Source organism: Bombina bombina, chromosome 2 (genome assembly GCF_027579735.1).
Source record: "Bombina bombina isolate aBomBom1 chromosome 2, aBomBom1.pri, whole genome shotgun sequence".
Taxonomy (NCBI): domain Eukaryota; kingdom Metazoa; phylum Chordata; class Amphibia; order Anura; family Bombinatoridae; genus Bombina; species Bombina bombina.
In genome coordinates this window covers 34,562,147-34,576,763 of record NC_069500.1, presented here as the reverse complement: position 1 = coordinate 34,576,763, position 14,617 = coordinate 34,562,147, and the positions used below count along the sequence as shown (strand labels likewise).

At 37.6% G+C, this 14,617-nt stretch overlaps 1 protein-coding gene across 1 annotated transcript in view; it reads left to right on the top strand.

Annotated features, from left to right (window-relative positions):
- The first annotated feature begins 651 nt into the window (after nt 1–651).
- Nucleotides 652–14,617, top strand: part of STOML2 (stomatin like 2) — a 24,759-nt gene continuing 10,793 nt past the window's right edge. The window contains exons 1-4 of the mRNA XM_053701012.1: nt 652–767; nt 2,350–2,502; nt 3,286–3,385; nt 13,315–13,373. Of these exons, the coding sequence (XP_053556987.1) occupies nt 726–767; nt 2,350–2,502; nt 3,286–3,385; nt 13,315–13,373 (354 nt within the window). The 5' untranslated portion in view covers nt 652–725. The remainder of the gene's footprint in view (nt 768–2,349; nt 2,503–3,285; nt 3,386–13,314; nt 13,374–14,617) is intronic.

Sequence of the window (14,617 nt, the reverse complement as noted above, 5' to 3'; positions counted from 1 at the left end):
TGGTCTGAAACCCGGACACATGATTTGAAACCTGAAGGTGGCAACCCTACTGGGACAGAATGAACAACTGGGCGGGACACTGGGACAGCGCCTCCAAACCGGGACAATCCCAGTAAAAGTGGGACTTCTGGTAAGCCTATATATATATATATATATATATATATATATATATATATATATATATATATATATATATATATATATATATATATATATATATATATATATATATATATATATATATATATATATATATATATAGTGGAAACCCAAACCATGTCTTTCATGATTTAGATAAAGCATACAATTTTAACTGGGGACTGCGTGAATATCTAAGGAAATGTGAACAACTAGAAATATCGCAAAACAATAATCTGTTCAGGACTTTTTGTTTTAGTTTTGACAAACTTTTTAATTTATTTTTTATCTAATCAGGTGCAGTTCATAATGTAATTCATATGTATAGGTTTATAGCAATCTATATACACATATATTTCTCTACAATTACCCTAATTTACCAATACAGTATGATAACATAATAATAGATTACTCAGTGAAACCCTAATTGCAAACCAGTTTCGTCAGATGACCGTTGCCAACCACAACATGGCGCTGCCCCACAGTGCTTCCAGCCAAAATAGTATAGGTTTAACGTCATCATTCTGCGCCGAAAAGCTGACAGCACGGGGATTTCTGTCGCCCCGGTCACAGAAACTGGTCTGACCATGCTGCGGTTAGCGAGGCGAGCCGGGGGGATCCTACTGCGGGTGAGAGCGGCCTTGTACTGATTAGAGACAAGGAGGGTAGGGATCGTAGTGAGATTATAAGGAGTATCATAGGGATTAAAGGGTTGGGGAACCTAGTGAGTGTGCAAAGGAGCTGGAGGTCAGAAAGTGATGGGCAATGTTATGGAGGTGGTAAACCGCTGTAGAGGGTGCAGGGGACACTGCTATATAGAGAAGCCTGTGTGCGTGAAATGAGTCTGGCTATGATGAGAAAGGGCCTGGAGATGATCATAGGGTTAACAACCGTCCCAGGGATCTTTCTTATTTGCCAAGCTTTTTACAGTCTCCCAGGCTCCATTTTGTACAACTTGTCAAATTTTCTTTTCATACATTTAATGTTGTACTCTCATTGTGATGTATCTCAGTTTAATGTCTTTACTCCCACTGTGCTATAAATGAGAAATAGAAATCAGAAATTTGCAGAAAGTTGTTAAATGTTTTAAGCTAGACTGTGTGAATGAACATGGTGTGTAGGGTGAGAAAGCAGAGAGGGGATCATATTGAGGGTGAGGAGGATGGAGGGGATCTTTTTGCAGGTGAGAAAGTGGTAGGAGTGGATCATGTTGAGCATGAAAAGGGGGTGGTGGGTATTATGTTAAGGGTGAGAAGGGATGGAGGGGGCTGGTGGGAAAGGGGGCGGGCGGGTCATGTTGCAGGTAAGAAGGTGGCGGTTATGTTGAGGGTGAGAAAGGGACAGAGGGAGATGGTGTTGTTGCGGGTGAGGAGGGGAGCGGAGGGGATTATGTTATTACGGCTTAGGTGGGGGCTATCATGATGTTGCGTGTGAGGGGGCTGAGGGGATCCTGTTTTTGCAGGTGAGGAGGATGACAGAGGGGAGTGTGTTGTCGAAGGTGAGGAGGGGATCATGTTGTTGTGGGTGAGGAGGGGATGGAGGGTTTGCAGTAACTGTCGGTCTAATATAGCCTGCTTCAGCCTCACAAGTTCAGACATTCATAAACAGGGTTGGAGTTGTAGCTTAAAAGAGAGTTTGCTTTGTGTTGATTGAAGGCTGTAGGTGCAGATAAGTGATGGGATTCAAAGAGTTTTGGAGAGCTATAAAGCTCTGTATAATTGGTGCAATCGCCTGTCACACACAGTGTAATTTATGGAATGTACTCTCATATTAATAAGTCATATACAGAATGTCAGAACCCCACTGTGACACGTTGCATAGTGACTCAAAAAGTACTCATATTCAATACAGTGTTTAGGAATAACTTGCAAACAGCGTCACATTGACCTCTGTTAAATTACATACATTACAAACCAGCCATGTAGTATTGTGCTCTCTCTCGGTTCCTTCTCATATACTTTGATAGAGACTCCCTATCTAGATCAGACTCTATATCATCCTTCACCCTTGCTTATTTTTAGAGAGGATAACTTATGCCCTACCAAAAGGTTTTGGCTCCCTTCATTGCAACCACTGTCTTCCCGACATAACCTGGTGCACACGCACAAGCTTTAGTTCATACTGTGTAGCGTATAGATATAACTGGAACATTGCAAATGAATAGTTAACATTTATATATCCAGTCATGTATAACATTCCCTCTTGCAACAGGGCTCCATCCTGCAAGGCCCCAGGTCCTGGAATATTGAGGTTCAGAGATGTATGACCTCTGGGCTACCCATGAACACAATGGTGCTGTTTGTTCCTCAGCAGGAGGCCTGGGTTGTGGAGCGGATGGGGAAATTTCACCGGATCCTGGAACCTGTAAGTGATTTCACCCTCTTATAATGTTTATAGTACTGTGCTTATAATGGAACAGAAATAAGCTAACATAACACTTAATTAGTGCAAGCGTCCCTCTAGATTGTGTTCTTCACAGGCGTCCTGTGTAGTACTGAAACATTTGAAAAACTCAGTATAAGAAGTTAAAGGGACATTCCAGCACTAATATATATTTCAATAAAGCATATTATTTTCCTTTCTTTTTTTCACTAGGTGTTTAAGCCCTGCAAAATCAAAGCCGTGCCCCCAAAACAACCAAGCAGATGAAGATACATCTGGTTTTTTTTTCTTGTAGTAACACCCCCTGTGTAACTTAAAGGGACAGTAATCCAAAATCTTTCTTTCATGATTCAGATAGAGAATACAAATTTAAACAACATTCCAATTTACTTCTATTATGTAATTTACTTCAACCTTTGAATATACTTTGTTGAAGAAATAGCAATGCACATGGGTGAGCCAATCACACAAGGCATCTATGTGCAGCCACCAATCAGTAGCTACTAAGCCTATCTAGATATGCTTTTCAGCAAAGGACATCAAGAGAATGAAGCAAATTAGATAATAGATGTAAATTAGAATGACATACTCTTTCTAAATCATGAAAGAAAACATTTGGGTTTCATGTCACTAAGTAGAAATGTGATCATGGTAGCTGCTTATCTGATATCCCTGCACTTCCATGATTTTCATTTTTTTTTTTTAATTTATGTATTTATATTTTGAGTCTGAGTTGATCTGAGATTTTTAATTTTCCTATACTAGGGTCTGAACCTTCTCATACCCCTTCTGGATCGTATCCGTTATGTACAGAGCCTGAAGGAAATTGTGATTAATGTCCCTGAACAGTCTGCTGTGTCACTAGGTGAGTGAGGCCCTGGCCTGATGAGTCTCCCACCACGCTTCTGAAAATCCTAAAAGAAAAAATAACTAAATCTATTGGGGGGAAATAAAAACATCATCAGTACAGTATAAACCCCAATTTTCTTTCATGAATCAGATAGAACAAAAACTTTTAAACAACTTTCCAATTTACTTCTATTATCAAATTTGCTTCATTCTCTTGTTATCCTTTGATGAAGGAACATCAATGCACTACTAGGAGTGAGCTGAACACATCTAGTTAGCCAATCACAAGAGACAAATGTGTGCAGGCACCAATCAACCGCTAGCTAGCTTCCACTAGTGTAAGATATGTGTGTATTCTTTTTCAACAAGGGATACCAAGAGAACAAGGCACATTTGCAAATAGAAGATAATTTAAAAGTGTCTTAAAATGACCTGCTCTAGCTGACTCATGCACATTTAATTGTGACTTTCCTATCCCTTTAACTTATATATGTGTCCCTATAATACAATGCCTGTATAGTTAGTGGCGTTGTCAGGTAATCTCTGCTTTCACTCATTACTAATTTAAAGTCACGGGGTCTATGGTCATGCAATCAGCATTTTTATGAAAATTTGTTGTCATCTACAAGGCCATGGGAGCTAAAATTTGACAGATGACATTCTATCTTGTAAACGAAGGCTTTTATGGTGATGATGGCTATTTACCAGTGTAAGAAATGACTGAATAAAATATGTTGTATTGTGTAAATAAATTAAAACACTGTTATATGAGTTAAGCAGAAGGAAAAAAATAACAAAAAGTGCAAATGAATAAAAACAACTATACAGGTACATATTCCTAAATCTGGAATTTTAAAATCCAAACTTTTTCACTAATATTTTTTTTTTTTTTTTAATAAAATGATCAACAATTACTGTTTTCCCTGCCTGTAAGTCACAAAAGTATTACAAATGATAGAAAACTACCTTTAGTTACATGTTTTTTTTTTTTTTAATATCTTTTTATTATTTTATATGCTTACAATTACATATATATAAGGACAAGGACATTCAATATCTATGTTACACAGTTTCCATAATTCTTCGTCCTTGTCTTTCCTAACAGATTCACTTATAGTCAACATTCTTGAAGTTCCCCTTTTGTTGCACCATCTAGTAATCTGAGGGGCAACAAACAAAAAAAAGAAAAGAAAGAAAAAGAAAAAAGAAAAAAAAAAAGGGGAACACTAAAATAAATACAATGCGGGCTTGCCAGAGGATACTTAGAATCCTTTCATGCATATCCTCATATTTGTTTCAAGCGTGGCCGAGGGTGGAGGGGGGAGCCCATACAGTCCAGAGAGATCTATCTTACGGGGTATTTTATAAGAGTCTACTCCAATTATTCGGTAGCTCATTATTAATTATCCAAGATTTAACTGTGTTAGATCTAACTAAGGGTTTAATAATTTGAAGTTGGGTGCTTAGCGGCTGGGCTTCAATTATTTTTAGCCATTTACAAAAGAACCTCTTGATAGGTTTCTCCGCATCGCTACAAATCTCATATTGCTCCAATATCATTTGGTTCATCATCTCTTTTACAAATTGCCTAACACTGGGTACTTTTGGTGATTTCCAATTAGCTAATATCAGTGCTCTCCCTTGGAGAAGTGCTGTATTGATCAAGTAAGGATTCTCGTGCCAGTCTATTCCCTTATATAAGAGAAGCACCATTTTACTATTTATTTGGAGTTTTTGGTTTAGCCACTTATTAAGCCAGTATATTATCTGCTGCCAGAATTGGCAAATTTTTGGGCAGCTGTAAAGACAATGTTCCAAGTCTGCGTCTTTGGCACTACATTTATAGCAGACTATCTCCCTATTATTATACCATCTTGCTATTTTTTTAGGAGTTATATATAACTGGTTAATTATCTTAAAGTGTGACTCTCTCCAAGTAGTAACCTTAGTTGTCTTGACTACTATCCTAAGACTATCTGATAGTTCTGCCCTTGTTTGTAGAGGATATAGTCTCCCCCATTTATTTTCCAGTGACTGAAATTGTGTTTCTATTTTACATTCCATTTGGAAGTTATAAATCAGCCTAATTGCATATTTCTTCTGTGCGAAAATTCTGATCACTTTATCTAGCCCTCCTAGGGACCAATCTTTCCCATGCCTGCCTAGTTGTTCATTGTAGAAATGCCTAATTTGTAGATAGGCAAAAAAATCTGTCTTATGCAGCAGATATTCCCTACTTAATTCTTCAAACGATTTGATTATATGTATTGCATTATCCTCAAGCTGTACCAGATTAATAATGCCCTTCCTGCGCCATCTATGGAAAACTCCATATCCGCTACATCCTGGGTTGAATTTCGGATTCCCTAAGATCGGCAGATATCTGGATATACACATATTAACTCCTATTAATTTACCTAGTTTATGCCAGGCCACTATTACGTTGTTAAACGTTGACCTCTGCAAGATTCCTTTTGGGAGATTTTTTATCTCACAATGTAGGAGTGCTTTGGGCACATATGGGGCACATATATCTGCCTCTAATGCTCCACATGTCACGAAATCCCCCTCAATAATCCAATCCATAGCATATTTCGCTACAGCAGCTAGATTATAGAGTTGGAGGTTAGGTAACGCTAATCCCCCAGCTTTAAATGGGAGAGTTAGTATATCTGCTGAACATCTTGTTTTTCCTCGCGCCCATATAAACTTGCTGCACATCCTATTGAACCTAGCACGATCTTTCTGTTTGACTATAATGGGAATATTCTGCATGAGATATAAGATACGCGGGAAGATTATTGTCTTAATTAACGTCACTCTAGCTGTAATATTGATAGGCAGCTCTCTCCATCTTTTACAGTCTGCGATACATTTATCCAGACATGGGGTAATATTCTTGTCATACCAATGTTTCGGGTTTTTAGTAATGATTAGACCTAGATACTTAATCTGATCTACTTCTCTAAAGGGACATCCTTTGTGATTCTGATTTACACCTCGAAGCCACATAATTTCTGATTTATCTACATTCACTTTATACCCTGAAAATGAGCTAAAGTGGCTTATAATCTTTAAAAGTTGCTTAATACTCTTTGGGGTATCTGAGATAAATAGTAAAAGATCATCTGCAAATAGCGATAGAACTATCTTCTGTTGGAAAATTTTGATACCTTCTAATTCTTTCCTTAACCTAATGGCTAATGGTTCTATTGAGAGGTTAAAAAGCATGGGTGATAGTGGGCACCCTTGTCTTGTGCCTTTTTTAAGCGTAATATCTGGTGTAGTTTCATTATTAATAATTAGATTGGATGTCGGGTTCCTATATATGAGTTTTATAAAAGACTCAATATTTCCTTGCACTCCGAACTTCTCTAGTACTGTGAATAGATGATCCCAGGTTATGGCGTCGAAGGCTTTTTCAGCATCTATCGCCAATACAGCTTGATCTGACATATCTTTACTTGGGTTTTGTTTAGCCTCTTGAAAGCATTGATCTAGGGTAATAAGTACTTTTCGAATATTTCTAGCTGGATTACGCCCAGTCATGAAGCCTACTTGGTCAATATGGATAATTTTATGTAAACATTTTTTAAGTCTATTAGCTACTATAGTAGTTAAAATCTTATAGTCGCTGTTCAGCAGTGAAATCGGTCTATAAGATCCAGGGTTTTCCGGATCTCGACCTTTTTTCAGGATTAATGTGATAGAGGATGCCGAAAAATATTTAGAATGCATTTCCCCTTTTAAGAAGTAGCTATTAAAAAGATTGGTAAGAGTGGGCGTAATCTCAGCGGATAACAATTTATAAAATTCGGCTGGTAACATATCCGGGCCCGCTGCCTTATTACTTTTTAACTGATTTATCGTCTGCGTTACTTCCTCCTCCGAAATCGGAAGATTCAGCCTATCTCTGTCTATCTTTCCGAGTTTCTCAGTTTTTATTTGCTCCCAGAATTCTAATTTACACTGAGTATCTACTGAGGTACTAGTATAGAGTTCTTTAAAATATTTGAACATTGCTTCCTTCACCTCCTTGGTCGTACTTACTCTATGTGGACCTACTTTAATAGCTGTTATATAGTTTCTTTGTCTCTGCATTTTAGTTAATCTAGCTATGTATTTGGCGGATCTTCCGTATAGACCTCTATATTTAACCTTATCTTTCTTATCTTGCTGTATAATCAATTGTTTTGCAAATATCTCTTTCTCCTGTTTACTATTCTGATATTTAAGCCAGGTCTGAGGGTTAGCATTGCTTATGTATGCTATATATGTGTTTTTAAGTTGATTATTTAATTGGGACTCACGCTCCCTATTTTTCTTCTTCCATTTGCACATGTAAGCTTTAATAACTCCTCTGAAGTATGCTTTGGCTGCTTCCCAATATATCTCACATTTACCTATGGAGCCTCTGTTGTAATATTTATATTCCTTCCATTTTTCTATAATATAATTATTGAAATGTATATTATATACTAAGTGTCTTGGAAAACTGAGTCTATTATCCCCCCCCCTAATCTGAGCTATATTCTGGAGTTCTAATGATATAATTGCGTGGTCGGAAATACTTATCTCTTTAATGTCAGTTTTCAAATTCAAGCCTAACATATTTTCTGAGATTAAAAAAAAATCGATTCTTGAGAGGGTCTTGAATGTTTTAGATAGACATGAGAATGCACGGGTATCAGGATTTTGCCTTCGCCATATGTCCTGTAATCTAAGTCCTTTCATGAAATTTTTAAAGAGTCTACCTTCTTTTTTAATATTCCTAGTTTGACTGCATTTAAGCCTATCTAATAGGGGTACAGGCGTCAAATTAAAATCCCCCCCTACAATAATGTTCTTCCCTATATATTTGATCAATTTGTTATTCAATCCTTCCCAGAATTCCTCATCCATTTTGTTTGGACCATAGACGTTACAAATCACCACATTTAGATTATCCATTTGTACCTCCAAAATTATAAATCTCGCCTGGCTGTCTATTTCTTGCTTTATAATTTGGTATTCAGTATGCTTGTTAAAGAGAATAGCTACCCCTTTTTTCCTACCACAATATGGTGATGTTATTACTTCCCCCACCCATTTACTCTTTAGTTTCTCAGCTTCAGTGGGCTTTAAATGCGTCTCTTGTAATAGTACAACACTTGGCTTGAGTTTTCCTAGTTCTTTTATAATTAATTTTCTCTTTGTAGGTGAAGTAATTCCACCTACATTCCAAGATAAAAAACTAATTTTCTCTGTCATCCTCTTTTTTTTTTTTTTTTTTTTTTTTTTTTTTTTTTTTTTTGAAGCTGAAGCCCTCTTATCAGGGATATGGGCTTCTCTACTTTTGCAACTACTCCCACCTCCACCCTCTGCCACGCCAGACCACCACATCCTGCACGAAAAGACTATAAAATCAAATAATATAATAAAAGAAACAAAAACAGTGTTCCACATAGCATTCCATAGAGCTTTCACATAATAACTAAAAACATCAAAAACCACAACTTGTTTGGTCATCATGTTACCTTTACAGTATTTCTATTAATCTAAAATAATATCACAAACCCTGTTCTTGGCAAAACTCTTTAGCCTCTGTAGCTGTCAGAAGAGTCCTTACTGCACCGTTCATTTCTACACATATTTTGGCTGGATAAATCATCCACGCTGACCGTTTAGCTTCAATAAGCTTGGTGCAATAGGGAGCCATCTCACGCCTCTTATTAGCTGTTTCCGCTGAGAAGTCTTGGAATAGGAAGATCCTACTGTTAGCTATCCTAAATTCTTGTTGTTTGCGATAATGTCTGAATATATTAACCTTATCTTGAAAATTCAGCACTTTAATCATGATAGGTCTGCCTTTTAATTGTTCCTGATCTTCTCTCCTGCTGCCTATTCTATGTGCCCTTTCTATCTTTATCGGTAGCTCCTCCAACGGTATCCCTAAACTTTGTGGCAAAGTTTTAGAAGCAAATATAATTAGGTCTTTGAATTCGCTAGACTCTGGGAGCCCCACTATCTTGATGTTATTCCTGCGGGCTCTATCTTCCAGGTCTTCAATTTTATTTTGCATGGCGAGCATCTGTTTACTGTGTTGATGGGCTGTCTGGTCTACATTATGTACCTGGTCTTCTACACTTGATATCCTTAATTCTACTTCATTTAGCCTACTGGCAAATTGTCTTATTTCGTGGGATAAAATAGAAATTTCTTGTTTTATGTTGTTAAATTGTGGTAATAATAGATCTGAAATCTGCTGCAGGAGACCTTGTGGGTCTGGTACATTTACATGTGAGTCATCTAGGTTGATTTCTGTCAATACATCTGTACTTTTATTGGAGTTTTTTTTATCTTTAATTTTGGGGGGCATGGCTGGAGATTTTGTTTTAATATATTTGTCCATATATAAGAAAGTATGTAATGAGAAGAGAAAAAAAAAGGAAGAAGACAGTCTTCGTGTTAAATGTCCGTATAGGATAGTGCAATATCTCTGTCTCTCCTACACTAATGACTTGGGGAGAATAAGGATCCTATTTACCAGGATCATTTGTGTCCAAATTATATTGTGTCAGTGCTTATAGGTGTGATCAACAGTGAAAACAGCAAACCTTTGGTCAGTATACTCTGCTGGCCAAATTGTGTGTTTTTTTTTTTGTTTGTTTTTTTTTGAGAGTGAAAAAAAAAGAAAACAGTGTATAAGTGCTATCAAGAGAAGAGAGAGAGACAAGTGAAAAAAAGGAAAGAAAAGGAAAATATAGAGAGGAAGAGAAGAGAAAAAAAAACGACAAAGCAAAGAGAGACCCCCTTTAAACTTGCCTTGCCCCTACCAATCTGATTCTTTATCTATACAGATTTACTTATTTTAGACCTTATTAAACTTAATATCTCAGAGCCCTATAGCCCTGCTTTATCTGTTAAGGTGTATACAGCCCCTCTATAATAACTTCACAACCTAAGCAGTAGAGCACATCAGCCTAAACCTTTACAAGCTGCTATCTAATGAGTTTTTATACTTGCTCACCAGAAAGAGCTTTTACCTCTTATGCATATATAACCTCTTCATAAACTTGTTAGAGATACCATATAATATCGATATATATAAATTGCATTACTTCAATATACATCACAGTAGTATAGCAAAATGTCTCTTTCAATAAGGCACACCAGAGAACAAGGAAAAGAGGATATCATTAAAGGAAACAGAGAGTCTGTTTTCTAGGGAGGCGCCCTCTTTTCTTTTGGGTGACTTCTTTCTCTGGGCTTCTAAACCTTAATATTGGTCTCCATAGGCTATAGGGTCCTTAGAATCCTTATAACAGTTCTGACAGGCAATCCCCTGTGTCTTGGATGTTGCTTACTCTGGGGCTTACAGGGTAGTTCTTCCTTCCCAACTCTCTAGCCCGCTACCATCTAACAGGGCCTGTCCTTTTACCACATACTGATGCACGGGTCAACTCCACGAACTGCCCTTTTAAATAGAATCCTTTGAAGATCCCGCACCCCCTGGAGTTTAATATAGTCCAATAAAGTCTCTTTGGCCAAGACTACCACTGCTGACCCCTGTAACCAGGCAGGACTAGTCTGCTGTGGATTCTGGTCTTGCCTAATTCACTTTATCGCACTCCCCGGTGGTCAAAACTTTTACACTTCCAACTGTTTAAAAATATCAGTTACAAGCCCACCCGGGGATAAACATATATGACATACCTCAGCAGCTTTTAACCAGTACTTGCGCTTACTGTCGATTGTCCTCCTGGGGGTGCCTGGGCCGTGCTTACTGCTGTTGTCCCGCAATTCTGTGTGTTGGACCGCTTTTTCCTCCTCACTGGTGGCTTCTTATTTAGGAATTTTCCTGTTCAGGTTCGCAACCCTCCTACCAGCTCTGAGAACTTCTGGTGTCGCTCTCTCCTTGTACCGGCTTGTGATCGCTTTGCCTCCCAGTATCCTGTCCAATGGATCTCCCGGCAGGATTCCTAATGCTCCAAACAGGTGGCCGTGGCGAAGTCGGCCAAAAACGCCTGCCGTAGACTTCCGGCGCCTGCAAACCACAGATGCTAGTTTGCACGCCCGATCTGGAACCACTATCCTCCAAACAAGGGCTTTAGGCGCTGCGGTGCTTGAACTCTAGCTTAGGGTGCTCCGACGGCGTGCAAGCTGCCGTCTCCTCTAAGCTCCGCCCCGGAAGTCATGCTTTTGTTTTTTAGTTACATGTTTTAGCTGTATTATAATACCATGTGTAAATATTGCCTTAATTACATAAGATATTGTTGTTTAGTTACGCTTGGTCCCATCCCGTCTCCTAACTGTCCCATTTTAAAGATGCAGATATTCCAAAATCCAAACTATTTGAAAGCCAAACCTTTTCCGGTTCTAGGCTGTATGAATAAAGGGTTTCCTACCTGTACTACATTACCAACCCCATGAATATGATACCTTACTTTATAAATAGTAATATTAAACCAATATCTTTTGGGGTCTCACTCTCTGATGTGTTCCCAGACTTCCTGCTTGTGGGTCTCTGATCTGTTCTCTGGTACAAAGTTCAGTCAGTATCTCAAAGACTTCTTGGCTCCCAACCTGGCCGTTTCCAAAGTTCCAGTCTCAAAACTGCTGCTTCCAATCTAAACAGTCTATAAACTAGTTCCAACTGTATCGGTTTATTAACATAACTAGCTAGGCCAGTCCCTCCTCCAACCAACCCAGGGTGTCTATTTTTGGATGGAGTGAGAGCTCCTGATGCCTTGCTGGCCATATACCTTTTGACTTAAATTTTCACAGGATTGTGAGACCAACTGACCATTAACATCTTTTAGGTAAGAAAGGAATACATTAAATATATACATGATCAAAACCTATGTGAATACGGAATTTTGCACTCTATACAAATGATAGTAATAATAACATATTTTACACATTATAAACCATTTCCTACAACAGCCAACCCATACAGTACCCTATAGCTGTGTTTTAAAGGGACACTGAACCCAAATTGTTTCTTTCGTGATTTAGATAGAGCTTGCAATTATAAGCAACTTTCTAATTTACTCCTGTTATCAAATTTTCTTCATTCTCTTGCTATCTTTATTTGGAAAGCAAGAAAGTAAGTTTAGACGCCCGCCCATTTTTTGTGAACAACCTGGGTTGTTCTCGCTGATTGGTGGATAAATTTACCCACCAATAAACAAGTGCTGCCCAGGGTCCTGAATCAAAAATTGGCTGGCTCCCTAGCTTAGGTGCCTTCTTTTTTCAAATAAAGATAGCAATGGAAAGAAGAAAAATTAATAATAGGAGTAAATTATTAAGTTGCTTAAAATTGCCTGCTCTATCTGAATCACGAAAGAAAAAAATTGGGGTTCAGTGTCCCTTTAAAGGGATAGTATAGGCAAAATTAAACTTTCATGATTCAGATAGAGCAGCAAATGTAATTTACTCCTATTAATTTTTCTTTGTTCTCTTGGTATCTTTATTTGAATGTAAGCATAGGAGCCGGCCCATTTTTCTTTTCAGCACCTGGGTAGTGCTTGCTGATTGGTGTCTGAATGTAGCCATCCAATCAGCAAGTGCTACCTACACAATTTTTTTCTTTAATGATTCAGATAGAGCATGCAATTTTAAATCACTAATTTTTGTTCTTTTTGTATCCTTTGTTGAAAAGAATAGAAAGGTAGGCACACAAGCTGCTGATTGGTTGGTGCACATATATACATCTTGTCATTGGCTTTAAGCTAACTCTCAGTAGTGCATTGCTGCTCCTTCAACAAAGAATAGCAAGAGAATGAAGCAAATTATTTAATAAAAATAAATTGGAAAGTTTTTTTTTTTTTTTTTTTTTTAATTGTATTTCTATCTGAATCATGGAAGAACATGTTTGGGTTTTATGTCCCTTTTTAAGTACAGGTGTATTTTATGGTCGTGCATGTAGTGTGTTACCATAGCTTATCTTTGTTTTTCCTCCAGACAATGTCTCCTTACAGATAGATGGAGTCCTCTACCTCCGAATCTTGGACCCTTACAAGGTACTGTCTTCAGTCTCTTTATTTAGTTTGTACGAAGCATTGACCTATATTACTAGATCTATTCCTCAGACTTAGGTTCTGGTTTCTCCTCCGTGTCTGTCAAAGGGACACTAAAGTCAGAATTAAACTTTCATAATTCAGAGCGAACATGCAGTTTCAAGAGACTTTCTAATTTACTACCATTATTAAATTGCACACTTTCGGAGGAACCAACTACTATTGAACATGTGCAAGAGTTCACTGTGATTGGCTGATGTCTGTCACATGATACAAGGGCCAGCAAATTGAAATACATTTTGTCATTTGTCAGAAAAAAATCTACTGCTCATTTAAAGTAACAGTAAACCATAAAAAGTTACATAATTCTGCACTATGTAGCATTATCCTAGCAACACCTTAAAAAACAAGAGATTTGAGATTTACCCCCACTAAAGGTTTACTTACCTTCCGTTCCTCGCCTGTCCCTTATGATTTTTTTTTCTTTTCTTCTCAAAAGTGCCTCATGGGTGAGCTGTGTGATCACGGCATTGAACTAAAACTAGCAAGCTCCCAGCTTTACCCAACAGAAGAGCGCACTACATTTAGTACAATGACCCCTTTGCAGATCACTGTTCTCTGATTAACCGCTATTTACAAATTGCAGTTCCCACCATTCTCTCACCTCATTACCGCCCATCAGCAATGTGACATTTACTAATCGGTTTGATTGAACGTCCTCTATATGTAGAATTTGTGTCTCTGTGTCGTCAGTTCAGTGATTTTTCACTTGCGTACATTGTATGGCAAATTAAGTGATGTCCAGTAGGAGATCTGCTAAGCTATATAGAAGTCAAATTTAGGTAAACTAACAAAAAAAACGTTACACAGACTTTGAGTGTTTTTTCACCGACTCTTCATGGAAGCAAACGAAGCACGCAGAGCGAAAGAAAACATGACTGCTAATTGATTAAGCAGTGTGTTATCGTGTGAATTAATAATGCACAAAATAGCTGATTCTCTACCAAACTGTCAGATAATATCAGCAGAAGTGATATCCAGTATCCCTCAAAATTCTCAAAAGTAAAATATGGGTTAAGTGTAACCTTTAAATCAGTCACTTTATTAAAAAAAATCCCAGTAAATGAAACTTTATCTCATTTTGATTTCACAATCAAAGTTTCTCAAAAATGTTATAATTTTATATAATTTCATCCTTACATTCGGGAAATTCAGCTAAACAACAGTTTACTTTGCTATATGACTGG